Here is a 27,404-nt window from a genome sequence, read left to right as displayed (position 1 = left end):
TTTAAAAAACAAAACTGACCTTTTATTATTTTAGCATGGTTGTGTTATGATGCCATCTTTGTCCACATATTTCTTCATATATTTATATATCTATAGAGATTTAACATGGCACAAGTTTCTTTTTTTAACCAGTGCTGATGAGTGTAAACCAGGTAACATGTTGTTTTTTTCTGTATTTACAATAAAATGAAAGAAATGTACAAGACTCCATGGCATTACACAGCTTCAACATAAAGTACAGATACAATTTGATCCCTCTGTACAATCTAACATCATTAGTTTACTATTGTTGTTTTTTTTTCCTTTTCTTTTTCTTTTTTTTACAGATATGAGTTCATGATCCATTTTGGCTTCAGCACATACACATTCCCCATCTTTACTCTTACCGCAGACCCTCGCTCACATGACTCACACCTTTCACCATTTCATGCTATCACAGCTAAGAGTTCCATAAAGAAAATAAAAACTAACATCTAGACAAAGCAGGACGCACGCACGTCTCCTCGCTGTAGTGTAGGGTATCGTCCCTCAACAGACCCCCCCCCCTCTGCATGATTCCATCTTCTTCTACTAAAATAAAAAATAATTTAAAAAAACATTCCTTGATTTCCTTCTTTGGCACACATTCCATCTTTCCATCTGCCATCGCTCGGTTGAACTCCCCCCTCCACACACACGCATTCACTTTAAAACAAACACACTTATGAAGCCAAGTTCATGAAAAAGTTGATCAGTTCTCGTTGTGCTCCTCGCCTCCGCCGCGGGCCGAGGACGCCCCTCCGGAGCATCTCTATACCCAGGAGTCAGGAGAGCCGGGGTACTGCTCTGCCCTGTAGGAAGGCCTCCGTGTGCTAGCGTAAAAGTCCACATAGTTGGTGGTGGATTTCAGTCCGTGAGGCTGGGAGCTGTAGTCCACTGTGGGCGGGTAGGTGATGACCTCCTCCAAGTACGGGTCGTCGTATCCGTGGGGATGCTGCAGGTACATTCTGTACGTATCGTAGTTCCTCCTGCTCGGATCTTCTGTATAATACATAGGCTGCAAGGAAAAAAAGAGATGTGCAGGCTGTGAGGAACAAATTCTCGCTGTAATACAAAAAGTCAGCAGTGGCAAGCTAATTTATTCAAGAACTGAACTTACAGAGGACATATCATCACCCTGTTAAAATAATAGCCTAACTCATTTTTTCAAGTTTTGCAGGAAACACAAAAAACTTCACCAAAAGTGTAACATATGACATTTATTGATCATTTCACTCAAAAAGGATGTAACAAAGCAAACTATTGGCAAACTATTGGCATAGTAATAACACAGTGTGTAAATTATGTAACTTAAGAGAAATAAATGACTTAGGCAATTTTTTGAACATGCCTTTGTGACTTAAGCAAGATATGGTAACACTTTATTTTGAAGGTGTCACAAGCCTGTCAGAAACATGACATGACAAGTATCATGGCTCAGAAAGTACCTACCCGAGGCAGGTACTTTCTGAGCCGCACCTATTTTTTTCTTCACGTTTTCTGTCTGAATATATTTATAATCACCCTCTTTTTGAAACACTCTGTTTAGTGCTTGTCTGCTCTGATTGGTCAGTTTTTAAGAGACTGTCATTGTAGTTGGGGAACGACTGTAACGACACTGTGGAGACGATTTCTACATATATATTATAGTTGTGACATCACAGCCTTACAGAAGTCCTGACAGCTTGTTTAAAGGCACAGTTTCTGAATACAGTCTGTGTTGGTTTCTCTTTCGATTGAGCATTTATAAAACGTATTTATATGGTGCAATATCAGAAAAAAGACATAGAAATCTCACTCTTACAATATCAGACCTTTAAAGTTATAGTCTGGGTTTCCATGATCCAATAATTTGCCTGTTTCGTCTGATATATTTAAATCTCTACGGACATAATGTCTGGTGAAAATATTTCACTCAGTTGCACGCTTCACTGCTGCAAGAAGTAAGGAAGTAAAATGATGTGATTAGAAATAGGTTATAAAATTGGTCTTTTTTAATAATCTGCCCACCAGATTGACATCTTGATAGTTTAATCATTTAAAAAACAAAGTGTAAAACCTTCAAGATACAGCTTTACAGGGGTTATGTGCTGTTCTATTCTCTTGTCCAAACACTTTCTGGAGTCTCCACTGGTTCTTCTCATCCTACTTAGCAAGTAAGTGTATAGTATAGCTTAAGTATTCCTATAATTAAAGAACTTCTTTCAGTGCCAAGAACACAAATATTTTATGATCATCTTCCACTTGTTGGTAATAAAATGAAACAGCATATACTAACATCTCAGCAATTTTATTAAAATACACTCTTAAGCTGGAGGTGTTTTTTTTTAAAAAAAACAATAAGCTAATCAATCTCTCCTTGCCCGCACGTCTCTGGCCACTAATGCAACAGAAAACTGCTTCAAGGTAAATGGTTGAAATCCAGAAGATAGATGGAATTTGTCTGGAATAAATGGGGTGAGGACTGTCCTTCCCCATTAACTGGTCTAAATGTGATAGGATGAAGGACACAAGAGAACTCTCTCTTTTGTCCCAGCCCTCCTCCTGCCTCTTTCTCACTGTGCCCGTTATCTAAATGGGCACACATGGACGTGTCCCGCAGTGACAGGTGCCTGAGACGCGCCCAGACCATCCCAATCCCAGCAGTCACATTCACTCTGCCTCAGACAATAGCTGATGTGCTGGGTCATTCCCAGCATCGCCATCTATCCGCAGCGGAATACGTGTCAGTCTCTTTGTATTAGTCGAGTGGGGCGGAAGAGCCGCTGGTCCACGCCAGGTTTATACAGTGCGGTGGGGGAATCTCAAACAAGGGTTTTTACCACTACTATCAAACACTTCCAAGAAAAAAAACCCTTTGCTTTTCAAAAGGAGGGATCACACCTAAAGTTTGCTTTCTTAGTTCTCAAGAATGAAGCCAAGTAGGCCTGAAACGAAGAAGTTTAACAAAACAAACAATCGAATTAATCAAATAATGTTAAGTCATGCATTAATTATCTCAAAAGCTTTTCTGCCTTATAAATTGTTGGCAATTGAATATATTTAGACTGTTGTTCAGACAAAATAAGCCATTTGATTTCCCCAGGCTGTGGGAAATCAATGGTTGATTGAAAAATAAACAACAAATTCAGTTGTTGGTCCAAAAGTCCAAAAACATGCATCTTAGTTTTAATTGGTGACTCAGTATTGTCTGTAGGTGTCTATGAGAGATTGAATGGTGGTCTGCCTGTATGTGTCATCCCTGTGACAGTCTGGCCACCTGTCCAGGGTGGACCCCGCCTCTCATCCAATGTCAGCTGGGCTTAAGCCCCCCACGACCCAAGTTAGGATAAGTGGTTAACTCCATGTGATGGCTTAAAACCAGATACCAGATGTAATGAAAAAAAAACATAATTTTATGAATTTTCGTCATATAATCGTTTAAAAAAATTATGGACGGATTCACTAGAATATCCTAATAACAGATTTGACATATAATTAATCTACTGTTGGTGTATTCTCAACATTTTGTACAAATTAATGAGAGAGAAAGTTTAACATAGCATAGTTCCCTCCAAATCTTTTCTGCAAGAGGAAGTGACATCACTGGGTGCAGGTCACATGTTTTTATTTGAATGCTGAAGGTTTTTTTTGTGGTTTTATCACAGAGATAACAGAGTTGACCGGATCATAGGGACAGATAAAAAATATATATTTTTAATTTTTAAATCCCATGTTTTGCAGAAAATAAATACTCTGTGCAACTGATTGTATAAGTATTTATAGAATTAGTACACAAAAAAACTGCTAATTATAATGAATTACTTTATGTTTATTCAATATGAACGTGTGAATCACAAGCTGAAAACAGTCTATAATTGGTGGGTTGGGAATCATTTAATGAATATTTAAAAAATGCCTAAAATACACACCAAACATTATTATTGGTGAACATTCAATATAATTAGCAATATTATTCAAAACAGATCCAGTAATTACTTTTTTAGGGGGAAATAACCAAAGGTTTTTCTGGGAGACGCGAAATGTACCCGCAATTCTGAAATGACCCAAATAAATATATATATATATATATATATATATATATATATAAAAATTGATCTGATTTCGATTTTTCTTGTTTTCACTCACTTTGCATTTTGTTAATTGATAAAGAAATAAACTATTACCATCTCTATTTTTGAAATAATTCTTATTTTACAGCATCTTTCACACCTGCCTACAACTTTTGCACAGTACTGTATATTTTTCATAAGATTCATAGATTCAGAGTATTCATATAGAAATAATTGTATAAATCATTCTGAACGAGTAAGCGAAAGTAAAAGGTAAACACACGGTTAATTTGCATTGTGGAATAATCTCACAGGGCACCGTGGCAGGGTTGAATCACAGCAGAGCGGGGAAGATAAGAATGTACAGCCTGTGAAGTAGAAACAAACATTTTATGCAGAATGAAAATATTCACCTGTGTTCTTCTGGGCTCCTCTCTTGTGGGGGATGAGTAGTAATATGGAGAAGGCTTTCCAGACCCTGGAAGATGGAAGAAAAGTTAAATAAAAAGAGCAATTTAGCGGGACTTGATGCAAATACACTTCACTTCATATCAGTGAAAAAGTCTGCACGTCCCCATAGGGCAAACGTCTGTATTTAGATAGAGCAGGATCAAGGAGTGCTACGCTTTGCTAGGGAGAGAAATAACACCAAATAATAGAGTTGGCGAATGGTGTTCTGTTGTTTGCATAGCCCATGGGATGGGTATTTTTGTTGGCACTTTATCCAACCGGCGAAATCCTGCAACTCAATTTCCATTTCACTATGTAATGCGTGGACTGTTGAGGCTGCGGCTCGTTTTGTTTACTCTGCCCTCCCCGGCGTGGGCTGGCAAGAGCTCTCGTCTGGCTGTAGTATGTCTGGGTACCCACTCACTGGCCCTGTCTGCATGCTGCTACTTGGGCCCGCTAACAATGGCACCATTGTGGAGTGTCCACCACTGGCTAGCCGGTTCACTTTGCTGCCGTGCAGACACGGTCTGAAGTGCTCTGAATTAAAAATGACTGACTGTCTCAGAGCTGGCAGGCTTTTCGTGGAGATGATAAGAGAGGACTGTCTTGGCAGGGAGGCGAGGCCGGCTATGGAATCTGCTTGGAGCATTATGAGGGATAAAATAGATAAAGCCTGCACGGAGAGGACCAGAGGGCAGCCTGTGATTACAGTCGGCTGCAGATAGCGGATTCTGTTTAAATAAGACGGCTAATATGCAAACTGTACAGACTCTCAATAGCTTTCACATTCTCCGTACCTGTATACTGGTTTTTATGGATACTGTTGTCCCCTTGGTAATTATAAAATTGCATAGTTGACTGTGCTCTCTGGTAGTCTCTGATAGTGTCTCTATGCTCTTTGATACCCAGCATGGCAGGAGACGACGTGGCACTGGCAGCTGGGAGGAGGAAAAATAAAAAGAGGAACACATTTCAACAATAAATTCCAGAGGTTTTCCTGTTTCACTGGAGGAGTGTATTTACATCTGGCAGGGGTCTGTGTGAAACCAGAGCATACCAGGGTGGTTGACTGGGGACATCTGAATGGTGCTGGTGGGGAGAGTGGGCTGGGACTTGAACCTGTCCCGTTCAAGTGTTGACACTGGCGTGAGGAAATGGTTTTGGTTCCATCCATCCTGTTTGGAAGAAGAGAGAGGAAACGTGGTGGTTTGAATGTAGAGCAGCCTCTCTTTCTTTTGTCCCAGAGGGAATATTGAAAAAAAATCCTTTGCTATGTCGTCCACAGTATCATAGCCCATATCATACATTTTTTATTGCTTTTAAAGACAGAACAAGTACAGCAGTCCGATAAAAATAAAAGGCACATTGCAATCCAATTAAAATAATAATAATAATAATATAAATAAATAAATAAATAATAATAATAATAATAATAATAATAAAATAAATAGGGACCAGGCGGCGAACCCACCAACTTGGATCTCTATAAAACTCTTGCAGGATATGAGAGACCATGTTCAAGAAATGCAAATAAAAATATTGATTACAGCAATTCCTTGATCTTATAGTAAGCCCATATCATACATATACATTTTTATTTACAAGACATATCCTACTTTTCAGTAAAATCCAAACATGTTGGACTCATGTAACAGTTTCTTTCATACAGTTAACCCTAAACTGGCCCTGACTTACCAAATAATGTAATAATTACCTGAAAATAGAATAAAATGTATGCTTAACCTGATGATATAACTTGTTATGTTATTATTATAACAATATCAGTCAGGATATATATGGTTTTATGACATTTACAACATGTTTGGATGCTATAAACCCTTTATTATAACCAGAAACTATAAAAGGCAGAAATTATCATGAGTTTTTCAAACTTCCAACAGTCCGCAAACAAATCATGTGTGAGGAAAGCTCTCATCGGGAAAAAAATAACCAAATCATGCTTTAAAAATAGTAATATCTCATCAAAATCACATTATTAAACTGCTTGGGGCTGAGAGGGATAAACTGTCTCTCCTTGCAATAAGAAGCTCAGGCAATTAATTTATTGTGCATGGACAAAATTAGGCTGGTGGCTGTTTTAACAGTAAAATCATATCATCAGTCCCAATGTTCTTACCTTCTTATAGATTGTACGCAGATCCCGGTATTGCCACAGCGTGTTCAGCACCTGAGCAGCTGCTTTAACCACCTTCATAGAGTACCTGCAGAACAGACACAAACATAAACATGTATTTTCGTTATTTTCGCAAACATAGAACACCTGTTGTCAAGAACAAAATGGACACTAATAATTCCGCACTTTGCTGGAAATGTAATTCTGAGACTGGAGATTACTTTCACTGCCTCTGGTCATGTGTGAAGTTACAAATGTACTGGTCTAGTACTGTGAATGAACTGACTGCTATCTTTGGTGTCTCAATACGGATGGACCCTATGTGCCTGATACTTGAGCTGTGTTCCTATATCCATACTTCCATGAGTACACTTAAACGCAGTACACTATCCACACTTACTAAGTACGCAGATTTCAGCAGGTGAGTGTTGTTTCAAATCTAATACTCCGTGGTGCACGACGACCTCGTCGAACGGCAAAAAAACCTTTGTGTTGTTTAATCATTGGTTTACTTCTACAATCCTGCAATATGGCTCCATTAACGCAGCAAATCATTTCGGCCGGCATTAAAACATTTTTTTTCGAGCTGAGCGGCTCTGCCTGGCTCTGCGAAAAGTGTACATCGTTGCACACTCAGCATTTTGACCGTTATGAGGGCACCATCTGGGTCCTTTAGGTTCACTTCTTTTCGCTGCGATCGGAATTGGAAAACCCTGCGTACTCAAACTTAGTATAGTAAGTACGGGTAGTATAGGTATCGGAACACAGCACAGGTCTCCTGGATGATCAGATCACTGCCAGTAAACACAGGAGACGTTTTAATATACTAACTTTTGCTGCTAGAAAGAACATTTTACTCATCTGGATCAAGAGTGTTGCTCCAACAAAAAAATCATGGCACAACATCCCTAGTGAATACACCAGATGTATGCTTCACTCCAAAACAGATGCTTTCTAGATGCTTTCTATAGGGTCTGGAACCCTTATTTGCAGCATATTGGTCCCAAACTGTCATCCTCCTTGCTTCGTGGATTTCCCAAATCAGCCTAGCCTGTTTTCATAACTTTTTTTCTAAGTGCTCACTTTCTAACACGCACCTTCTAGCCTGGTTGTGTTTGTATGCTCTGTATTGATTGTCATCTGGATACTGTTGTGTCTTGCTGCAGGAGATTGATGGGAAGGGGCAGGTCAGAAAATGTGCCCACTGTCATTTATTATTTTGTCCATAACATTTTTCTATTTACTGTACCCACATCCTGTTTTTTATACTCCTCTTTTCTGTCATGTCTGAGCAGTTCTGTGTGTTTTGAAAAATGCAATAAAAAAACATTTTTTAAAAACAACAAAAACTTGTATTTTCAGGATTCCCAGGTCACTTTAACCTCATTTTCAATCACACTGTAAATATTACAGGACAGTATGTTTGAAGGAATAGAGTGTCCTCGGGGTGTTTTAACCTGGAACGTTACTGAATATATAGCAGGCTAGAAATAGCTGCTGCTGGTCCATCATTCCACAGGGACATAAAACCTCAATGCACACAAAACCACCTTCCCTCTGGCTATATTCTCCTTCTCAGAGCATTTCAATGCTTGTGTATGTGGGTGTTTGTGTAAATTCCTCACTGTCCACTGTCCAGTACAGTCTGTCCAGGCCCTGCCAGCAGCCACATATGGCTAATGACTGTTTGTGTGTTCTGGCGGTGCATTTGAGCATGTGCACATGTTAGCGCGTCAGGTTAGCATCAGTGTGTGCTCTACACTCTCACTAAGAGTGTTGGGACAAGTACACGCTGCTGCAGCCCACCTGTCTCCTCTGCCCTTGGTGATGTTGACGAGTTTCTCGATGCCGCCCGTGTCGGCCAAGGCCTTGGCGTTCTCCATGTTTTTGCTGGTGACCTCGTGCAGGGTGCAACAGATGGCCGCCACCGTCTCGTCTGACAGCAGGGTGGTGTTTCCCCCGGGGAGACGGTTGACCAGGTCCCTCATCGCATACTTCCCTGAGAAGGCGGAGGGGGAAGTTAGACATACATTGTGATGTACTGTGCAGTAAACAGAAGCTAACATATTACATATTATATTATATATATTATATACTGTACTATTATTATTATTATATACCGTCTAGTCACTATAGCATTGTTGCCATCATATCATATCACCAGTTGAATTATTACCATCATCTGCCAACCATCCTACAAACTGATGTTCTTCTTTTTAACTTCTTAAGTGTCCTTGTCCTTGTTCTATTCTGTGTTTTTTTCTATTGTTGTTTTTATTTATGCTACCTCAGTATTTTATTCTATTGTATTTTATTGTACTTGAATACCGGACTGCTGTGACAACCGAATTTCCCTTCGGGGATGAATAAAGTAATCAATCAATCAATCAATCAATCAATCTATCTATCTATCTATCTATCTATCTATCTATCTATCTATCTATCTATCTATCTATCTATCTATCTATCTAATGCACACACAGACAAGACATTTATTTTTCCATATTTAATTAAGTGTTAGTGGATATTTGCCACAGTGACCTAAGGTATATAGGTTAGTGACAAATAAGGGTTGGCAAGATGTCAAATGGTGTAACCACAAAAGAATGATAAATATTGAATATTTTATTCACCTACAGTGGATTTAAGTGGACTTATATGTGTAATAATCATCATAACATCAAATGGCATTTTTTTTTGTATTTCTACATTTACACATTTTGTCAATATTGAGCAGAACATATTCTAAAACAAACATTTTTTCTAAAGTTTTGACAAATTATGTAAAATTTGTTATATACCATAGTGTTGCAAAGTAAAGTGGATTGTATTTTTTTTTCTCATTGTAGTTCACATTTATTTTCCTGTATATAATCAGATTTTCATGGGAAAAAAGTACCTGGTTACACCAACTGACTCTGGATTAGATCACGTCATTGACCCATATACAGTCATGGAAAAAATTATTAGACCATTGTCAATGGTCTAATAACAACAAAACAACAAAAATAGTTCATGAGAGTTTAATTTATGAGCTGATATCTACACATTTTCCACGGTTTTCTTGATAATAACCAAAATCATTATCGAGAACACCATGGATGGAAAATGTCCAGATATCAGCTCATAAATTAAACTATTATGAGCTGTTTTTGTTGTTATCATTATATTTCTCCAAACAAATGTACCATTAGTTGTACCAGGCATTAAAATGAACAAGAATTGAAGGAAACAATGGGCTAATAATTTTTTTTCATGACTGTATATTGTTCTTTCTATATCATGAATGATATATTCGTTCTGCTGGAGACTGCAGTAGGCAGTTTGCCTAAATGACATTGCGTTATCATCACAAGGACGTGGGAGCATCCTGGTGTTAGAAAAAGGATTTTTCCCCCTATCTCTCCTTCAGCAGTGCAGCCCAGCTGAAGGGACCAGAATGCATGCAGCATAAACTCTCTCTCTCACTCTCTCCCACACACACACACACACACACACACACACACACATACACACACACACACACACACACACAACCAAAAGCACCTTAAACACAACACTGCAGCTCCTCCCCCATCTGCCTACAGGCGTCACCTCTGCATTGCTGGAACTGTAACTCCTCATTAATTCCACACAGAGCGCATATAAAAACTTGTTTCTCAGTAAACGAGACTGTTTCATGGAACAATAAGGGCTGGAGTGAGATGAAATAGAAAATGATAACCTCTCGTTAAAATGTTCACAAAATGCGCCGGTTGTCTTTTCTGCATTTAATTAAAAAAAAGATTATAAACACATTGTTTAACAATGCTGACAGTAGCTCTATTATGCAAAGCATGAAACTGTTTGGGATGTTATCTGTTGAATATAAATGCTATTATACACTCTAAATGTGCACTATACTTCCTTACTGAGCAGTTTGATTATTTGTTATGCATGTCAACATATTATATTCAGACAGGCCTCCTCACTGTCTCATTTTAAGTCTCTTCTTAGAACCCACCTCTTCTTGTTGGCTTTTAACACCACGTAGAGTGATGATTTTATGATTTTATGTTTTTATTTGTATACATGCATATTTTATTTTGTGCGGTCAGTAGATTTTGCATTTTATTTTATTTATTTTTATCTTATTTTTAATTTATTTTATCTTATTGCATTTTACTGTTCTATCGTTTACTACATCTCTTTGTATTGTGTTATCTATTTATTGTTTGTGCAGCCCTTTGGAAACCTTGTATTTGCTAAAATTGTGGTATATTTATTATATATATATATATATATATATATATATATATATATATATATATATATATATATATATATATATATATATATTTATTCTCCTTGGCGTTCAGTCCCAGCTAGGAAAGAATCCTTGGCTTTCTTTTTACTTTTTTTACCCTTTTATTTGTCTTTTTTATCTCTAACTCTGTTTTGGATTGAGTTTTTATTACTATTTTATTCTATTTTATTTTATTGTTTTACTATTTTAATAACTGTACAGCACTTTGGTCAACTGAGGTTGTTTTTAAATGTGCTCTATAAATAAACTTTGACTTGACTTGACTTGACTATATAAATAAAGTGGATTGGATTGGATATATTCATGTTTTATGCTGCATTTGTGCAAGTAGACAAGCTAAAACCCATTCACATGATGGTTTTTCAGTGCAACATATGCTCAGAAAGCAGAACAGCATTCATCTTATGCAACCTGTCTGAATCCATCACAGTCTGAGTTGTTGGTTGTTTTTACAGCGTGACTTCTGACCTATGAGCTCCTTGTTCCTGACATCCAGCGCCATGTTTCTCAGAGCAGTGGCAACCGAACACACCACCCTGTCGTTATCCATCCGCAGCAGCTCCACCAGGATGGGCAGCCCCTTCTCCTTACGCACTGCTGCACGGATGTATGCTGCAAACTGCTGCCACAGAGAAACACACAAAATGCATTAAAGCTTCAAAAAGTGTCTGCATGCCACATGGGTAAATAGATGGTTTTGGTGTTTTATCGTTTGTGATTTCAAGTGTAAAACTGACGTCAGTTCTGACTGACACAGAGGTGGTGAGCTGTTAAATCCTTTTTTAACCAGTTGAATAGATGCTTTGTCTCCCAGGACATCACATTCAACAGACTATATAAAAACAAAGGAGAGCGTGTGTGTGTGTGTGTGTGTTTGTTTGTGTGCACACAGCAGGGTTCGTATGCTTTAGCAGTGGTTGTAAATTGCATGTTTTAGATGAGTACCTACCAAGGTTATAATAGTTTGGGATTTTTCATTAGTTTTAATTTCGTTGTCAATTTTTGTTTTCAAATTCAGTTCGTTTTAATTAGTTTTTAGAGTGAGTTTGCTAGTTTTAATTAGTTTTTATTTTTTTGGAAAATGTTCAGTTTTAGTTTAGTTTTTATTAGTTTTAGTGTTCGTTTTAGTTTTTTGTAATGGGGTATTTGTTGGGTGCCAGATTTAATAAGGTCACAATAAATGTTGCCTTTATTTCCTTTGTCTGATCTATCTCAGCCCCAATAAGTTTACTAAGTCATAAAACCAGATAGATGAAATAGATTTCATATCAACCAAAAAGGTTTATGTATGAAAAAAGTTGACAAAGACTAAAACGAAGGACATTTTCACTATAATTTTAGTTAGTTTTGTAACCACAAAATACAGTTACAGTTAGTTATAATTTTTTAAAAACTCTCGTTTTTATTTTTTATTTCAGTTAACAAAAATGTTTATTCAATTCTAGTTTTTGTTATTTTGTTAGTTTTCGTTAACTATAATAACCTTGGTACTTACATACTAAAAGGGGGACATTTCACTTAACCATACCAACAGTGATGGTATTACACTTTTAGGAGCAACGGTCTTCATTTCAGATAGGCTACTCATTATTTTTTACATTGAACATGTGATTATCTGTAGTCTATAGATGGATGTAGTCTAATTGCAAGACAAATACAGTAAGAATTTCAAGCATTTACAAGCACTTTATCCAAAATCCAAGCACTTTTTAAACCTTGAAAATACAACATTTAAATTCAAGCATTTTCAAGGATTTCACCCGTAGGAACCCTGACACAGATACACAAAGAGAACCGTACCTTCCAGTTGCCTGCCGATAGGTTCTGAAGGGACCCGGCGGCGCCCTCCAGAGTGGCGGGATTTGAGCTCTCAGCCAGCAGTGTCAAGTAAGGCTTCACCACCGAGGGGTGCCAAAGCATCTCTGCACCCTTGGGAGACTTCGAGAAGCCGGGGATGGGTCCCACACCGTCCCACTGAACAAACAACCACAGTGTTTAGTCAGGTATGAATACAGATCATCTTTTAAAACTGCACATTTACAGATAAAACAACAATTTATGAGAAAAAAAAGAAAAAAGAAGTCTTATTCAAATTAAAACAGATGACAGCAATAGTAAGAGAAACTGTTGATTGGCTATAGTAGCACAATTAAATTATACACCTATTATACGTTTATCTTTTCATAAAGATGTTATTATCAGGGTTTCTACACCTTTTCTGAAGTCAAATTCAAGAACTTAAGCGATTTTAAGGTATATTTTCAAGCTTTTTGAGCACTTTTCAAGATATGGTAACACTTTATTTTGAAGGTGTCTACATAAGAGTGACATGAGCGTGTCATAAACATGACATGGGATGTGTCATGAACATTAATGACACTTTGAAGTAACATTAATGCTCATGATACTTGTCATGTCATGTTTCTGACAGGCTTGTGTGACTCTTATGTAGACACCTTCAAAATAAAGTGTTACCATATCTTGCTTAAGTCACAAAGGCATGTTCAAAAAATTGCCTAAGTCATTTATTTAGTTACATAATTTACACACAGTGTTATTACTATGCCAATAGCATCCTTTGTTACATCCTTTTTGAGTGAAATTATATATATATATATATATATATATATATATATATATATATATATATATTATAAATGTCATATGTTACACTTTTGGTGAAGTTTTTTGTGTTTCCTGCAAAACTTGAAAAAATTAGTTTTAAGAGGGTGACGAAATAAGTCAACATTAAAGTTCGAAACAGATCGATCAAACAGACGTTTGCTGCTCTGAGCTTTTAAAAGTTCCACACTCACTGTGTCTTCCTGCAAGCTCTTTTTCTTCTTCTTCTTCTTCCTGCCCCAGCAGCTGGAATCCACATCTTTGCTGGGCGACTCGCTGCCCAGTAAGCCGTCCAGCTCCTGCCCCCCTATCAGCCGGGCCGGCGGCAGCTCCAGCTCCAGCCGATACGACAGGTTCCTTAGAGTGCAAATACAGTTCTCCACAATCTGACGGCGGACAGAGGGAGACATGGTTTGGGTGGGCAGATAAAGCGGCGACTTTCTGAGTCATTGTGACAAAAAGCGACAATGCAATAAACTCAGTGTGGCACGCTGCTGCACTATCTCCAGCCCATGTGTGGTACACAGGCCTGCTATTTGCGGCGCTACAAATCAATTCGTTATGGAACCCAAGGGTCTCCAGTTAGAAAGAATATCTGGACCAGAGCAAATGGATTTTATTCCACACCGTTTGAGTTCTGTGCACGCCTTTCCTCACAGAATGTCAATGAGCATATATGTTTGACAGAATTAAGGGGCCCCGCTCCCAGGGGATGAGCTCTCCACATTACAGATGAGCCACTTGACTTTTTATGCCTTTTACAGTGCACAGATGCATGTCTGAGAGATCTGATTTAATTTCTACTACCATAGAAATATACACAGCAGGTAAATGAGCTTTGTCTATCGGATTCTGAATGTGGTGCATGAGTGAGTTGTGTTTTCGAGGGTAAAGTAGATAAAATAGTTGCTGGTGGATGTTGTGGTCATTCAGACACAGGCAATGCAATGATTCAATCAGGGTTAAGTGGGATTTTTTCCCCCAGAGCCTCTTATCATGTGGCAGCATGTTTTCCTCCTGGCTATCTGTGTGTGTGTGAGTGTGTTTTTGTCTGTGAATGTGGGTGTTTTAGTGTGTACCTTGCTGTCGAAGTCAGAGGTGTTTACACAGGCTTTGATGACGTACAGTAGTGAGTCAACCAGACCCTCACAAACGCGCATCTGTTTTCTGGCCTCTTCACCGGCTGAACTCAGGTTCCTTTTGAAAAGCACACACACATACAGACACACACAAGAGACACACACAAATAAATTAGGCCTTTGATTTGGTGCTTTGCTCAACAAACAAATGAGCATACGCAAATACACAAAATGACAGCTGTGTGTGTTTGTGTTCCACTTCATGTGGGTTTTGCTATCCCTATGCACCATCCATAATGTATGAAGTGTGTGTGTGGTCCGACTGAAGTCATTATAGCACTTTGCTGAGTAAATAGGTAACTAAGTAAATGTGCTCACACACACAAACAACCGTGTCTATGCATGTGTGCACACGCAGACAAACACAAACACAAACACTCGGTTCCACTGGCTTTTACCAATTAAAGGCTAAACTCTACAGGCAACACAATGTCTTCAAAGGAAGATGCATCAGGAGAGAAGCTGGTAGTGTTCAATATATATCATTGGCTGTAATAGTCTGTGAGATGATTGGAAGTAATCGTAAATGGTCGACTATTTCACAAATGAAACAAAGAACCGGATGGGTGGTGAATGTCTGCACCAAAAAAAATATATCAATGATTTCTATGTAAAATCAAAGATCAGCTTAATAATAATACTGTTAATAAAAGATTGAAAAAAAATCTTGTGCTTTAAATCAATCAATCTCTTGTGTTTCGATTGATACATATAGCTTAAACAATGGGGGAACAACAAAAAAATTTAAAAATAACTTGACAAACAGTCAGCTTTAAGCAAGACTTGACCAGTCAGATTTTCAATTCTTAGTCAGGGACAGCCCTAAACCATATGCAGCACAGCAGACAGTCTTTAAAGGAAGAGAAGCAACAACATTAACTGTAGTAGTCTATGAAATAATGATAACACAGAAACAAAACAGGTGAAAATCACAGCTAATTGACTAAAACGTACATATATACAGATATACAACCCTAACCAACTATTTTTAACCCATTTAAGCGGGGAAAGCATTACCGCATTTCTACCATTAAAACCAGGGAAGCTCTTGCGTTATTTTACCATTAAAGCCGGGAAAGCGGAAACGTCCTTTTGTAGTATTTTCCACCTATTTTCGGCCTCTTGGCCAATGAAATGCATCAGAATACATGTGTGTCGCAATGCAACATGGGACTTTTCCAAAACTGAAATCATGGTGGAAGACGACTATAGTGGAGGGAGCTCAGATATAACAGCTATAAGCTCTCAATACTTTTTGAATTTCATTTCCATCTGCTACAGAGGCTGAAAAATCTATTATTTAGTAGCGTTGACACTTCTGTTGAATTTCCAGAAAAACTTCAGGTTTTAGGGGGTTATTTTAAAATTGCCCAGATGTTTAACAGGCATTTTTTCCAGCCGTTTTAGGCCTAAATGGGTTAAATAAAAATCATTATTTATCAGAAAATACACACTTGCAAGTCATGTAAATGGCACTAAGGTCCCTAAAATATATATATTTTGGGTTTCTTTGTGTGGTGGCACTCTAGCATTATCTTTTCTTCAAAGCCAACATTAACAGCCATTTAAAGAGGAGCCACACTATGAGCTCATTCTCCACTAGATGTAATAGCACTAGTTGTCCACATAGGGGGGCTAGTGCCCAGTGTGCTCATCAGGTGGTTTACCTCAGACAGCCTGTGGTGTTCCTCAGCACCAGGGAGGAGTGGAACTTCAGCTTGTGGTCGTCATCGAAGGTGGAGCTGCTCCATCCAGAGTGAGGGATGATCACAGTGTTGGTCAGAGTCGTTAAGGCGTCCCTAATGATTGTCATCTTGACGGCGTCACATGACGACAGGTTCCACAGCACCCCTACAGAGACACAAGACACAGGAACTGATCAACAGGCACGCAAACCTCTGGTAATGTCAGCTGTCATGAGGAGTCAGGGTAACCCAACAGAGATACCAACAACCTGGGCTTTTAATAGATCAGTCTGTGTGTGTGTGTGTGTGTGTGTGTGTGTGTGTGTGTCCATGAACACACACAAGTGGAAAATACTCCTCTTCACAAATGAAACAACAGCTCGAGCATCAAGGCATCAGACATAGACATCAAATTTCATCTGGACAGAATATCCTCGAGGCAAAAAAGATTATTACTGCTTGAAACAGGCTTGAAAAAAGAAAGAGGACGGGGCGGAGATCCATATGGCATAGACTCAGTCATTTGAAATGAAACATAAATAATGTAAAGGATTTAGAAATTATGCCATGATTTCACTCAATTCAAATATACTTTTGGTAACCACTGATAATCATGCACAGTCCTGGCAGCCTTTGATGCAGCATCTGTCGAGGATTAGCCAGCATGTAGCATGTTCTTCTAATTAGATGCCTCTTGCTGCTGGGCTTATACTGAGGCACAGGCTGACTTGTGCAGGGGACCAGCAACCTTGGAGGAGGCTAATGCTGCATGAGCTGGAATCGAAAGGTGCAGAGCTAAATACATAGATAGTGCTGAAGTGAATGTTCTGAATGCATGTGTGTTAGTGGTCGCTTCCTGACTTAAACATAATTCTTTGTATCCAATTTTGTGTTTGCTCTACAACTTCTAACCTTGGTTTGTAAATGCAGAACGATGTACATACAGACCATGGCGAGCTATTACTCTCCGCTCTGCATGTGTGCGTCTGCACCTCGTACACAAGGACGCCTCAATGGGTGAGGTCAAAAATAATGATTAGCTTTTCCCGACTTCTTCTTTCAGAACCTCACTTTTTATTTCCTCCCAGCACGCTGCTCCCGGCTCTCTAATTGAACCGATGGAGACGATAATAGTCTATAATATAGCCCAGGAGCCCAATTCAAGCACGCTGCTGGCAAGAAGCTATACAGACAGATACGTGTCTGCCAAGCAGAGTCTCTTCCAGTCATCAAAAGCCATTTCACTTACGTTTATCCTTATTAACACTACATCAAAGTGCTTTTAAAGCCATTCAAATCCTTCAGTGAACCTTCATTAGTTTTTTTTTTTTAACTTATTTTGACAAAATATCAAGACAAAGCTGAGAATTAAGTGATACTTGGCTCTCGAAAGTTAACAGCATGTGGTTGTGATGAGAGCTTGCCAGCAGTGTGTGGGGCTGCATGCTGATACCCTAGCATTAGGTGGGGCTAACGTCTCTGCTCCACTCCGACAGTGGGATACATTTCAATCAAATCCTTCTGTGATGATCGAGCTCTGCTCCTTGTGCAAGCACATTGGGTTTCTGTGTTTGCCTTTCTCACGGGATACTCAGACACACAAGGATTGCCCTGAAATAAATCTAGTGATAACACATAAGTTCTCACGCCTGCTGACCACCTTCCCTGGTCATTTTAACTCCACAGTCACACTCCAGTTCCTGCACAGCCATCCTAATGTCAGTTTGTAGAACTTAACCCTTTGATGCACAACATGGGTCTAAAGTGACCCGATATGAATGAGTTTTTATGTTCTATATCTTTGCAATAAATTTTTTTCATCATTCAGTATTCCAGGTTTTCCTCAATTAGTTTGTTTTTGATCATCATACATCTTAATTTTATGTTTTCCTTTACTATTGTTTTTTAAATAAAATCCCTTTTTGTGTCACTACTCTTCTAATGCACAACATGGGTCAAAAATGACCCATATCCACTTTTTAGCTAAGTAGCTTGCTAAGCTAACTACATAGCTAACTTCTTGGCTAAGTAGCATGCTAAGCTAACTACTTAGCTAACTTCTTGGCTAAGTATTTAGCTAAGTAGCTTGCTAAGCTAACTACTTAGCTAACTTCATGGCTTAGTAGCTTGCTAAGCTAAAAACTTAGCTAACTTCTTGGCTAAGTAGTTAGCCTAGCAGCAAGCTACTTAGCCAAGTAGTTAGCTATGTAATAATACAAAAACTTTTTTTCTTCATAAAGTATGAGAGGCAAAATGGAAATAAAATTATGTTGTTATCAACAAGATATTTAAAGAATACTTGGAATATTCAATCATAAAATAAATTGATATCAAAAGATAGAGCACAGAAACACACAGCAAACATTAAATAACATGAGAAATGAATGCAGGACCCATGCTTTGCATTAGAAGGGGTGTCCATATGTTGTGCATCAACAGGTTAAACAGTCTGCAGGGTTTCAGAGTGGTGCCGTGGAGGTGGTGGCCTGCCGCAGAAATCAACATGCAAATTCATTGAGGTGTGACTGACAACGGCGTCAGTGGTGCAACACCAGCGGCAATAATTCATATCTGACAGTTAAATGCTGCAGGCCTGTGAGAGTGTGTGTGAACAGAGTCCTAAACTGTGTTCTCTGCACATGTTCGCAGGTGCCTTGACCTGCCTTTGAAACACAGACCCAATGTAAACACGGTTTTGACACCCGGGCCAGCGGTCTATCAGAGGAGAGAGAGGAAGAGGCTCAATACAGGCACAGGGAAAAATGGAAAATAAAAATACATGAAGCTGGTTAGAATGCATTGAAGCATTGATCCAAGAGCTAACTGAAGTGAAAACTGGATGGACAAATCTCTGGACTTGTGGTAGCTCGGCTGTGAAGGGTTCTGGGTTCATTGATTAGAGATTAAATGGCCAGGAAGGATTGGATTCTTAGGACTGTAGTGTAGGACCGAGTTATGCAGGAAAAGATGTAATTTGTATGACGTGTTGTCAGACCATGTTGGAAGACAAAAGTGGTTTTAGTAGTTTTCCAACAGCCACACTCATATATCCGCTTTCCAGATGAACAGTTTCAGGCCGACTTGGAACCGGTTCCTAATCTAAAACCACTTCTTCAATCAAAGAACCAGGTCTCCACCAGGAAAATTAGCTCCAGAGTGGCAACAATGCTTGAACGACTTTCAGTCATGGAAAAAAATTATTAGACCACTCGTTTTCTTCAGTTTCTTATTCATTTTAATGCCTGGTACAACTAAAAGTACATTTGTTTGGACATATATAATGATAACAAAAAAAAATAACTGCTAAGACTTTCATTTAAGATCTGATATCTGGACATTTTCCATGGTTTTCTTGATATTGATTTTGGTTATTATCAAGAAAACCATGAAAAAGGGCTAGATATGAGCTCTTGAATTAAACTAAAACCAGCCATTTCTATTGCTATTATTTGCTATCATTAGTCCAAACTAATGTACCTTTAGTTGTACCAGGCATAAAAATGAACAATGAACTTGTTAATTAATTTTAATTAATTTTTCCCATGACTTTATGTCAGGGGCTGGCGACTGGATTATCACGACCAACAAGACTACTAAAAAAAACTTCAGTATGGATGTGAAATAGAAGGAGCCGTGGTTGTGGAAAAGTGGCCGTGTCCTTGCTTGGTGGTCCTCATCAGAAATTCAGAATAAACTTGGTAGGGTGGGTTGCCCACCGATCGGAGGGTTGGTGGTTGGATCCCTGATCATGGCAGCCTACATTTCGAAGTATCCTTGAGTAAGATACTGAACCCCAAATTGCTCCCGATGCTGCATTCATCGGTGTGAGAATGAATTCCCAATGGTGGCAGGTGGCACCGTTTAGGGTAGCCTCTGCCACCAGTATGAATGTGTGTGTGAACGGGTGGATGAGCGCAGTCTGTATTGTAAAGCGCTTTGAGTGGCAAAGCGACTAGAAAAGCGCTATATAAGTGCAGGTTCATTTACCATGAACTAAACCTGCTGCATGCTTGAAGATGGCCCTAGCATTGCTGCAAAAGCAAAGAAGTATCCAGTGATCTAAAGACGTGGCTCTCTATCCCCTGGAAAAAATTGAATCTTAGAGTTAGAAATTGAAGCAACTGCAACCCAGCACTAACACCAGGCCAGAACTAGAGCTAGGTTAGCGCTGATGGAAAGGGGGTAATCGAGAGAGTGGAGATAACTGCTCACTCTTCTAGAAGGACTCTCCTTAATGGTTTCCAGAGCTGTTTCACCATGTGACAAGCAATTCTGTTGAGTAGTCTGGCGCCCTAAGGGTCCCGACACAGCGAGTCAGCACTTGAGTGTCAGTCCTGTTGGGTCGTCATGGAGTGGTTCATAACTGCCTGTTCAGTTCATGGCCATGTTAGTGTTATCTCCAACCAGTATTGCATGTGAAAAATCAATAACATCACCCCTTTATTGGCATTTGTTCTTGTTTTGTTTTCACCTCCACCTTTTCTTTTCTTCTTTCACAAGCAACTGCAGGCTGACACGCAGAGCAGAATGTACATATAAACTTTAGAGCAACACGTGCAACCTTTTATTAGACATACTCCCATTCATATTACAAGACTATAAAGAGATTCATAGCGGCATGAAACAGGTACGCTGAATTGCAGATGGAAGCACAGATGGAGTGTTTCATCCTGTAAAGGTACAGAATGTAAGTGCTTGTCAGTGGTCAGATTTATTTTTGTTTTTTTTGGGCCATTATTGGATACTTGATAGTGACTAGAGATAGGACACAGAAGGAGAACGAGGTCTTTAACAGACAATATGGGGTGACAAAGTGTTTCATAAGTTTGTGGTGTTTGTTCATTGAGGCTGACTTTGTTCACACCATCTACCTAACAGTCAAACTGTCACAACTGTCACAACACTGAGCATAAAAAACACAAAAGGTTTCTTTTTTTACCCCTCAGTGTTTTTCTCTTAATATTTTTCCTTGATAATTTTGATGACACTCTGTCATAAACATCATTCATATAAAGCCATCTCATTTTCATGCCAGTGTAAAACCGGAAAGCTGCTTTTTTTCTCCTAAGTTTAGTTACCACAGTGCCTTTTTCACTTTTAATAGCACTATGCTGGAAGTTTCTCCATGCGTCTAGTATCTGTGCTACCAGGCAGCAACCTCCGGGTCTGAGCAGGGAGGCAAACCAGGAAGTGCCTTAAACTGCATTCTACCAAAAATTCTAGCAGGGGGCGCCAAGTTTGGCAGCAAAAACATTTCAATGCAAAATGAGAAAACTTGTCACTTGATTTATTACCTCAGATTTTTTTTCAGGACAACACTATGGTCTCAATCACTAGTAAAAAATCTTCTTCAAGACAATTTGATGTCAATAGTTCTAATAATGGCCCCATTTAGAAGAAAATAGAAGATAAAGAATCGTATGATTTGGGGCGTGGCTACTTTCGATTGACAGGTCACTAAGCAGAACAATGCGTATCCAAGGCAACGTGTCAATAAAGTAATTATAACCTTATATAGATATAAAAAAGGACCTTTACTGGTTTGGTCTCATAACTTTGACCCTTTCACTGTATTTTCACTTAATGACAGTTTATTTGAATGTTTTGTTCAGTAAAAATGTCTTGTTCAGCGTTTGGTTGGACTAACTGACACTCCAAGGAGTCGCTGTTCAGTTTTCTGAGGTAAGTAACATACATTTTGTTTTTGTTTTTTTGCTAGCCAAAACTAACATCCCAGTTAATGCTAACATGAATTAGCAGCGACTTCTCTCAGTCAGGTTGAGGTGTAGAGAGGCTGTAGTCAGTGATCAGATCCCTCTCCTCCTCCACAGTCCAAATATGGTCTGCTTCCCGTATCGGAAACAAGATGGTGACGAGTGTATTGCTGAACTTGATGCTTCCAACGGGCCAAAAACCAATGGGTGACGTCATGGTCACTACGTCCATTATTTATTTCATTACTATTTCAGTCTGTGTGTGCTTCACAATCTGCAGCAGTCTCTACTCGACACACAGCTTTTGTTGGTTGTTTCCCAATGAGCAGCATGTCCTGGACTTTGTCAGGTGCAGTAACTGGGCGGTCATTTACTTCATCCTGTGAAATGCTGCTGATCAGTCAAAAACTGCCCGATTTATTAACCTTTCGATTTTTGGGAGCTGAACTGGAAACTTGTCAATGCTGCATCGACTAAGCCTCAGACAACAGCTTGGTGTGTGCTTTGGAGTCAAGTGGGCGTTTCTCATTTTCTCCCCCGTGCAGTTAGAAGTCAGTGTGATTCTGCTTATGGCTATAAGTGGATTTATTTTTGGATCAAATTCAGTTTCTCATTTTTCATTTGATCAAAAGGTCTTAACCTCCTTATTATTTGTTTTCAAACTAAATAAAAACTGAAATTGATGCCAACACTGTGCAGCTGGGTCTGTAAGTGTTGATGCTCCTCTGCTCATCTTTGTGGAAATTAGAAGAAGTTTTGCTATATTTTTTTCAATTCGTCAAACTACAGAAGTTAAAGTGTTACATATTTCAAGTCCAGAAGCTTCATAAATAAGAAACCAAATGAATTTGCTCTGTGCGAACACATTGATCCCGATAAATATCAGAATTAATGCAAGTTTAGATGACAGTGTTCTACTATAGTCGTCCTACAGTCTCGTAAACTCTCACAGCTGTGCAAAAGTTTCAGTTCACCAGAAAGTTGTTTATTGGATCAAATAATATCTGCCCTCATGAAGAGCAGGGCTGGAGCAAAAATAATAAATAAAATAAAAACACTAACAGGACAGTTTTAGAGTCAGCAGGTTTAGAGTTGTAAAAACAAGTTTTAAACTTGCAGTGTGAAATTGTGTTAAGGTGCAGCTCACTCCAAATGTAATTGAATTTGGCATTTTCACAAAAGGCATCAAATAGAGCACTGTGGGCAAATACCAGTAGACTCGCTGCAACTTGTAATCTCCTTACAAAAATGAGACATTCATGAGTTGTTCTGATTGTTTACAGAAACAAAGACTATACGAGCTTCATAATGACTACAGTGAGGTTGCAAGTGATAATAGTACAGGAGGAAGACAGTGACTGCAGTCCAGGAGTTTCTTATGTTCATTGCCTTCCCAAACTAGGTCCAGAGTTTTGTCTCTTCTAGCAACAGAAGAGGAGTTTAGATGAGGTGGTGAGTGCATGCCAGCCTAATCGATGACTGTTTTTATTTGACAAAATAAAGAACAAATGCCTGTAAGAACGGAGCATTTTCTTACAATACATCCAGCTGTACTCACAGCAAAACACGGGCTCTCAAAAGCTCAAAAGCAATGAAATCATGATCAACAATTGAGTTTGCCAATGTGAAGCCAAGTGCAGTGATGTAATATCTAACTAATGGAGACAAAGCACTGTGTGTGTGTGTGTGTGTGTGTGTGTGTCAGGCTTTGTACACTTTAGCAGTGGTCAAATTCAAGCATTTTCAAGGTCAATTTTCAAGCATTTCCAGTATCTTACACCTGTTGTAAATCAAATTTTTTAGATGAGTACTTACATACTAAAAGGGGGAGATTTCACTAAACCATACCAACAGCGATAGTGTTACACTTTTAGGAGGAACGGTCTTCATTTCAGATAGGCTACTCATTATTTTTTACATTGAACATGTGATTATCTATAGTCTATAGATGGATATAGTCAGATTGCAAGAGAAATACAGTAAGAATTTCAAGCATTTACAAGCACTTTATCCAAAATCCAAGCACTTTTTAAACCTTGAAAATACAACATTTAAATTCAAGCATTTTCAAGGATTTCAAGCACCCATACAAACCCTGGTGTGTGTTTTTTGTGTGTGTGTGTGTGTGTGTGTGTGTGTGTGTGTCAGTTTGAGGTGTCCCCAGTATTGAAGCTAATGATGCAGTGAGGTTTTGGCCTTTTGATCTGTGGGGCTGTTTGGAGACAGAGCAATAACCGCAACAGCTGCTGGGAGACGGTGCAGGTAAGGGAGCCGAGACCTCTTTGTGTGTCCTCACAACACGACCTTTGACCCGGAGCAGGGGGTGGCCTGTTCCTGCAGCTACTTCTAATGATGCACAGGTGACACCTGGACCTCCCAGGGGAGTCAAGACAGAGCCGCTGACACAACGCGACCCCCAACACAACACAATACAACACAACACAAAACAACTGGGGATGCACAAAATAGCAAATTTTTGGCCGAAGCCGAATAAAAATCAAACGCTTGGCTGAATACCGAATACCGAATACCGCATGTGGTTGTTAAATTTTTCATCATTTAAAAAAAAATATTGCATCAATAAAATACATTTTTAGACTTGATTTTTAAACCAAATAAATGTTTATTTAATATTCTGACATTTGAATATTTGAATGGAAGTGCATTCCCAAAAGAACAAAGTAGTGCATAAAAGTGGATTAACCCACAACAAATTAATTATTGTCCTTTTGGCACAAGTCTACTTAGTAGGCGTAGTAGTAGTAGTAGTACTATATTCGGCCTTGTTTTTCACTCATTCCACCGAACACCGAATGTGGCTTTTTATTTTGTTGCAATATTCGGCTGAATATATTCGGTTACCGAATAATCGGTGCATCCCTAAACACAACACAACACAACACAACACAACACAACACATCGGTGGACGGTGGTTTGAAAGGTGCTGTGATTCCTAACTACACAACAGTGCCCAAACAGCGCTGTATGAGTAAAAAGGAGCTGCTGGTGAGTGAATGATTCCTGTCTGCTCCACTTAGAGCTCTGGTGTGGGATGCCCTTGTCATCCGGCTCAAAGCTCTTTATGTGGATTGTTCTCATCAGCCGTAATTAACCAGAGGTGATGCAGCACTTCTGACCTTTTATAATTGCTCCCCATCCTGCGGCTTGCACTACCAATTAGCCGCAGCAGGCGTTTTAGGCTAGTGGATGGAAGTGGGGGAAACTTAAAACGGAGCTCAGATTAAAAGCTGCTATCTGATTGGTCAACGCGTCTACACAACATTTTGAAATGTTAATGAAAGCAGCAGAATATATTTTACCAGCCATTGATTCCTGTGTTATACAGGTACATCTCAAAAAATTTGAATATCATGAAAAACTGCAATATTTTTTGTCAATCTTTTCAGAAAGTGAAACTCATACATTATATAGATTCATTACACATAGAGTGAAATATTTCCAGCCTGTTTTTCTTTTGATGATTCTGGCTCAGAGATAATGAAAACACAAAACTCAGTGTCTCAGAAAATTAGAATATTGTGAAGAAGTTAAATATGTGAGTCCTGGGAGATGCTGCTTTCATTTCCCAGCAGGACTTGGCACCTGCCCACACTGGCAAAGGTACCAAAAGCTGCTTCAATGACCATGGTGTTACTGGGCTGGACTGACCAGGAAACTGGGCTGACCTCAACCCCATAGGAGTCTATGGGCTGTTGTCAAGAGGAAGGTGAGACACCAGATGAGCTGAAGGCTGCTATAAAAGCAACATGGTGCTGTAGGCTGATCTCCTCCATGCCACCAAGTATTAATGCAGTAATTCATGCAAAAGAAGCCCAACCAAGTATTGATGTATAGAGATGAACAGACTTTTCAGAAGCATTGCATTTGTGTTTAAAATATCCTTTTTTGATTGATCTTATGAAATAGTCTAATTTTCTGAGACACTGAGTTTTGTGTTTTCATTATCTATAAGCCAGAATAATCAAAATTACAAGAAATACAGGCTTGAAATATTTCACTCTATATGTAATTTCACTTTCTGAAATAATTGACAAAAAACATTGAACTTTTTCACAATATTCTAACTTTTTGAGGTGTACCTGTATAGCGAGAAATCATAAGACAAATTCTGCTCCTTTAAAATGTTGATCCTACAGTTTGTGTTACGCAAAGTAAACAGATTTGAGTTAATTGAAACAAGAAACAGATCTCCTCCCAGACAATTTAAATATGCTTCGGTGCACTGTGTTCCTAATCCGACTGTATTGTTTTCCTCGGTGGGGGGACCGCTGGACTGTAACCTGAGACCATATCAACACGGGGGCTTGTGTCGAGCTCAAGCAGCTGACTCAGCCACTTGGGAGCCAAACGTCTTGGCTTGCTTATTTCTGTCGTGCTCCACCCTGATCCTAAACAACACGGATTTATACGCTGTTTGCAGAGCTTAGACAACACACAAATACAACTTGCACACGCCGTGCAATGCAGAGAGGAGGAGAATGACAAGCAGACTGTCGGGGACGGTTGTTTGCGCACAGAGACGGAGCTAAATCTCTCCTCAGCCTATGTAATAAAAGAATACGAATCCTGTGGAAATGTGGTTTCATTTCTCTGCATAAACAGTAGTGTTCAAAATAATAGCAGTCCAATGTGACTAACCAGATTAATCCAGGTTTTTAGTATATTTTTTATTGCTACATGACTAACAAGGTACCAGTAGGTGCAGTAGATTCTCAGAAAACCAACAAGACCCAGCATTCGTGATATGCACGCTCTTAAGGCTGTGCAACTGGGCAATTAGTTGAAAGGGGTGTGTTCAAAAAATAGCAGTGAGGTCATCGATTTTGCAAGAAACAGGTGTGAATCCGGTGGCCTCTATTTAAGGATAAAGCCAGCACTTGTTGAACATGCATTTCTCTTTGAAATGCCTGAGGAAAATGGGTCGTTCAAGACATTGTTCAGAAGAACAGCGTACTTTGATTAAAAAGTTGATTGGAGAGGGAAAAACGTATAAAGAGGTGCAAACAACTATAGGCCGTTCAGCTAAAATGATCTCCAATGCTTTAAAATGGAGAGCAAAACTAAAGACACGTGGCAGAAAACGGAAGACAACCATCAAAATGGATGGAAGAATAACCAGAATGGAAAAGCGTGCATATAACGAATGCTGGGTCTTGTTGGTTTTCTGAGAATCTACTGAACCTACTGGTAACTTGTTTGCAATGTGGCAATACAAAATATACTAAAACTATACTATTATAGTACTATAATATAATATACTAAA

The 27,404-nt window shown here is 39.0% G+C and overlaps 1 protein-coding gene across 4 annotated transcripts in view; it reads right to left on the bottom strand.

Moving 5' to 3' along the window:
- pkp4 (plakophilin 4) overlaps nucleotides 1-27,404 on the bottom strand; it is a 128,513-nt gene continuing 101,109 nt past the window's right edge. For 2 of the 4 annotated variants that reach the window (XM_059342613.1, XM_059342615.1), the window contains exons 12-22: nucleotides 16,389-16,572; nucleotides 14,662-14,779; nucleotides 13,777-13,968; nucleotides 12,761-12,934; nucleotides 11,429-11,582; nucleotides 8,461-8,653; nucleotides 6,658-6,742; nucleotides 5,578-5,695; nucleotides 5,318-5,458; nucleotides 4,484-4,548; nucleotides 1-1,036 (exon numbers count right to left, since the gene is read on the bottom strand). In XM_059342613.1, the coding sequence (XP_059198596.1) occupies nucleotides 791-1,036; nucleotides 4,484-4,548; nucleotides 5,318-5,458; nucleotides 5,578-5,695; nucleotides 6,658-6,742; nucleotides 8,461-8,653; nucleotides 11,429-11,582; nucleotides 12,761-12,934; nucleotides 13,777-13,968; nucleotides 14,662-14,779; nucleotides 16,389-16,572 (1,670 nt within the window). In that variant the 3' untranslated portion in view covers nucleotides 1-790. The remainder of the gene's footprint in view (nucleotides 1,037-4,483; nucleotides 4,549-5,317; nucleotides 5,459-5,577; nucleotides 5,696-6,657; nucleotides 6,743-8,460; nucleotides 8,654-11,428; nucleotides 11,583-12,760; nucleotides 12,935-13,776; nucleotides 13,969-14,661; nucleotides 14,780-16,388; nucleotides 16,573-27,404) is intronic. The other 2 variants (XM_059342614.1, XM_059342616.1) reach the window with 1 other exon arrangement.

Source organism: Centropristis striata, chromosome 10 (assembly GCF_030273125.1).
Source record: "Centropristis striata isolate RG_2023a ecotype Rhode Island chromosome 10, C.striata_1.0, whole genome shotgun sequence".
Taxonomy (NCBI): Eukaryota; Metazoa; Chordata; class Actinopteri; order Perciformes; family Serranidae; genus Centropristis; species Centropristis striata.
This window is presented reverse-complemented; position numbering and strand designations above follow the sequence as displayed.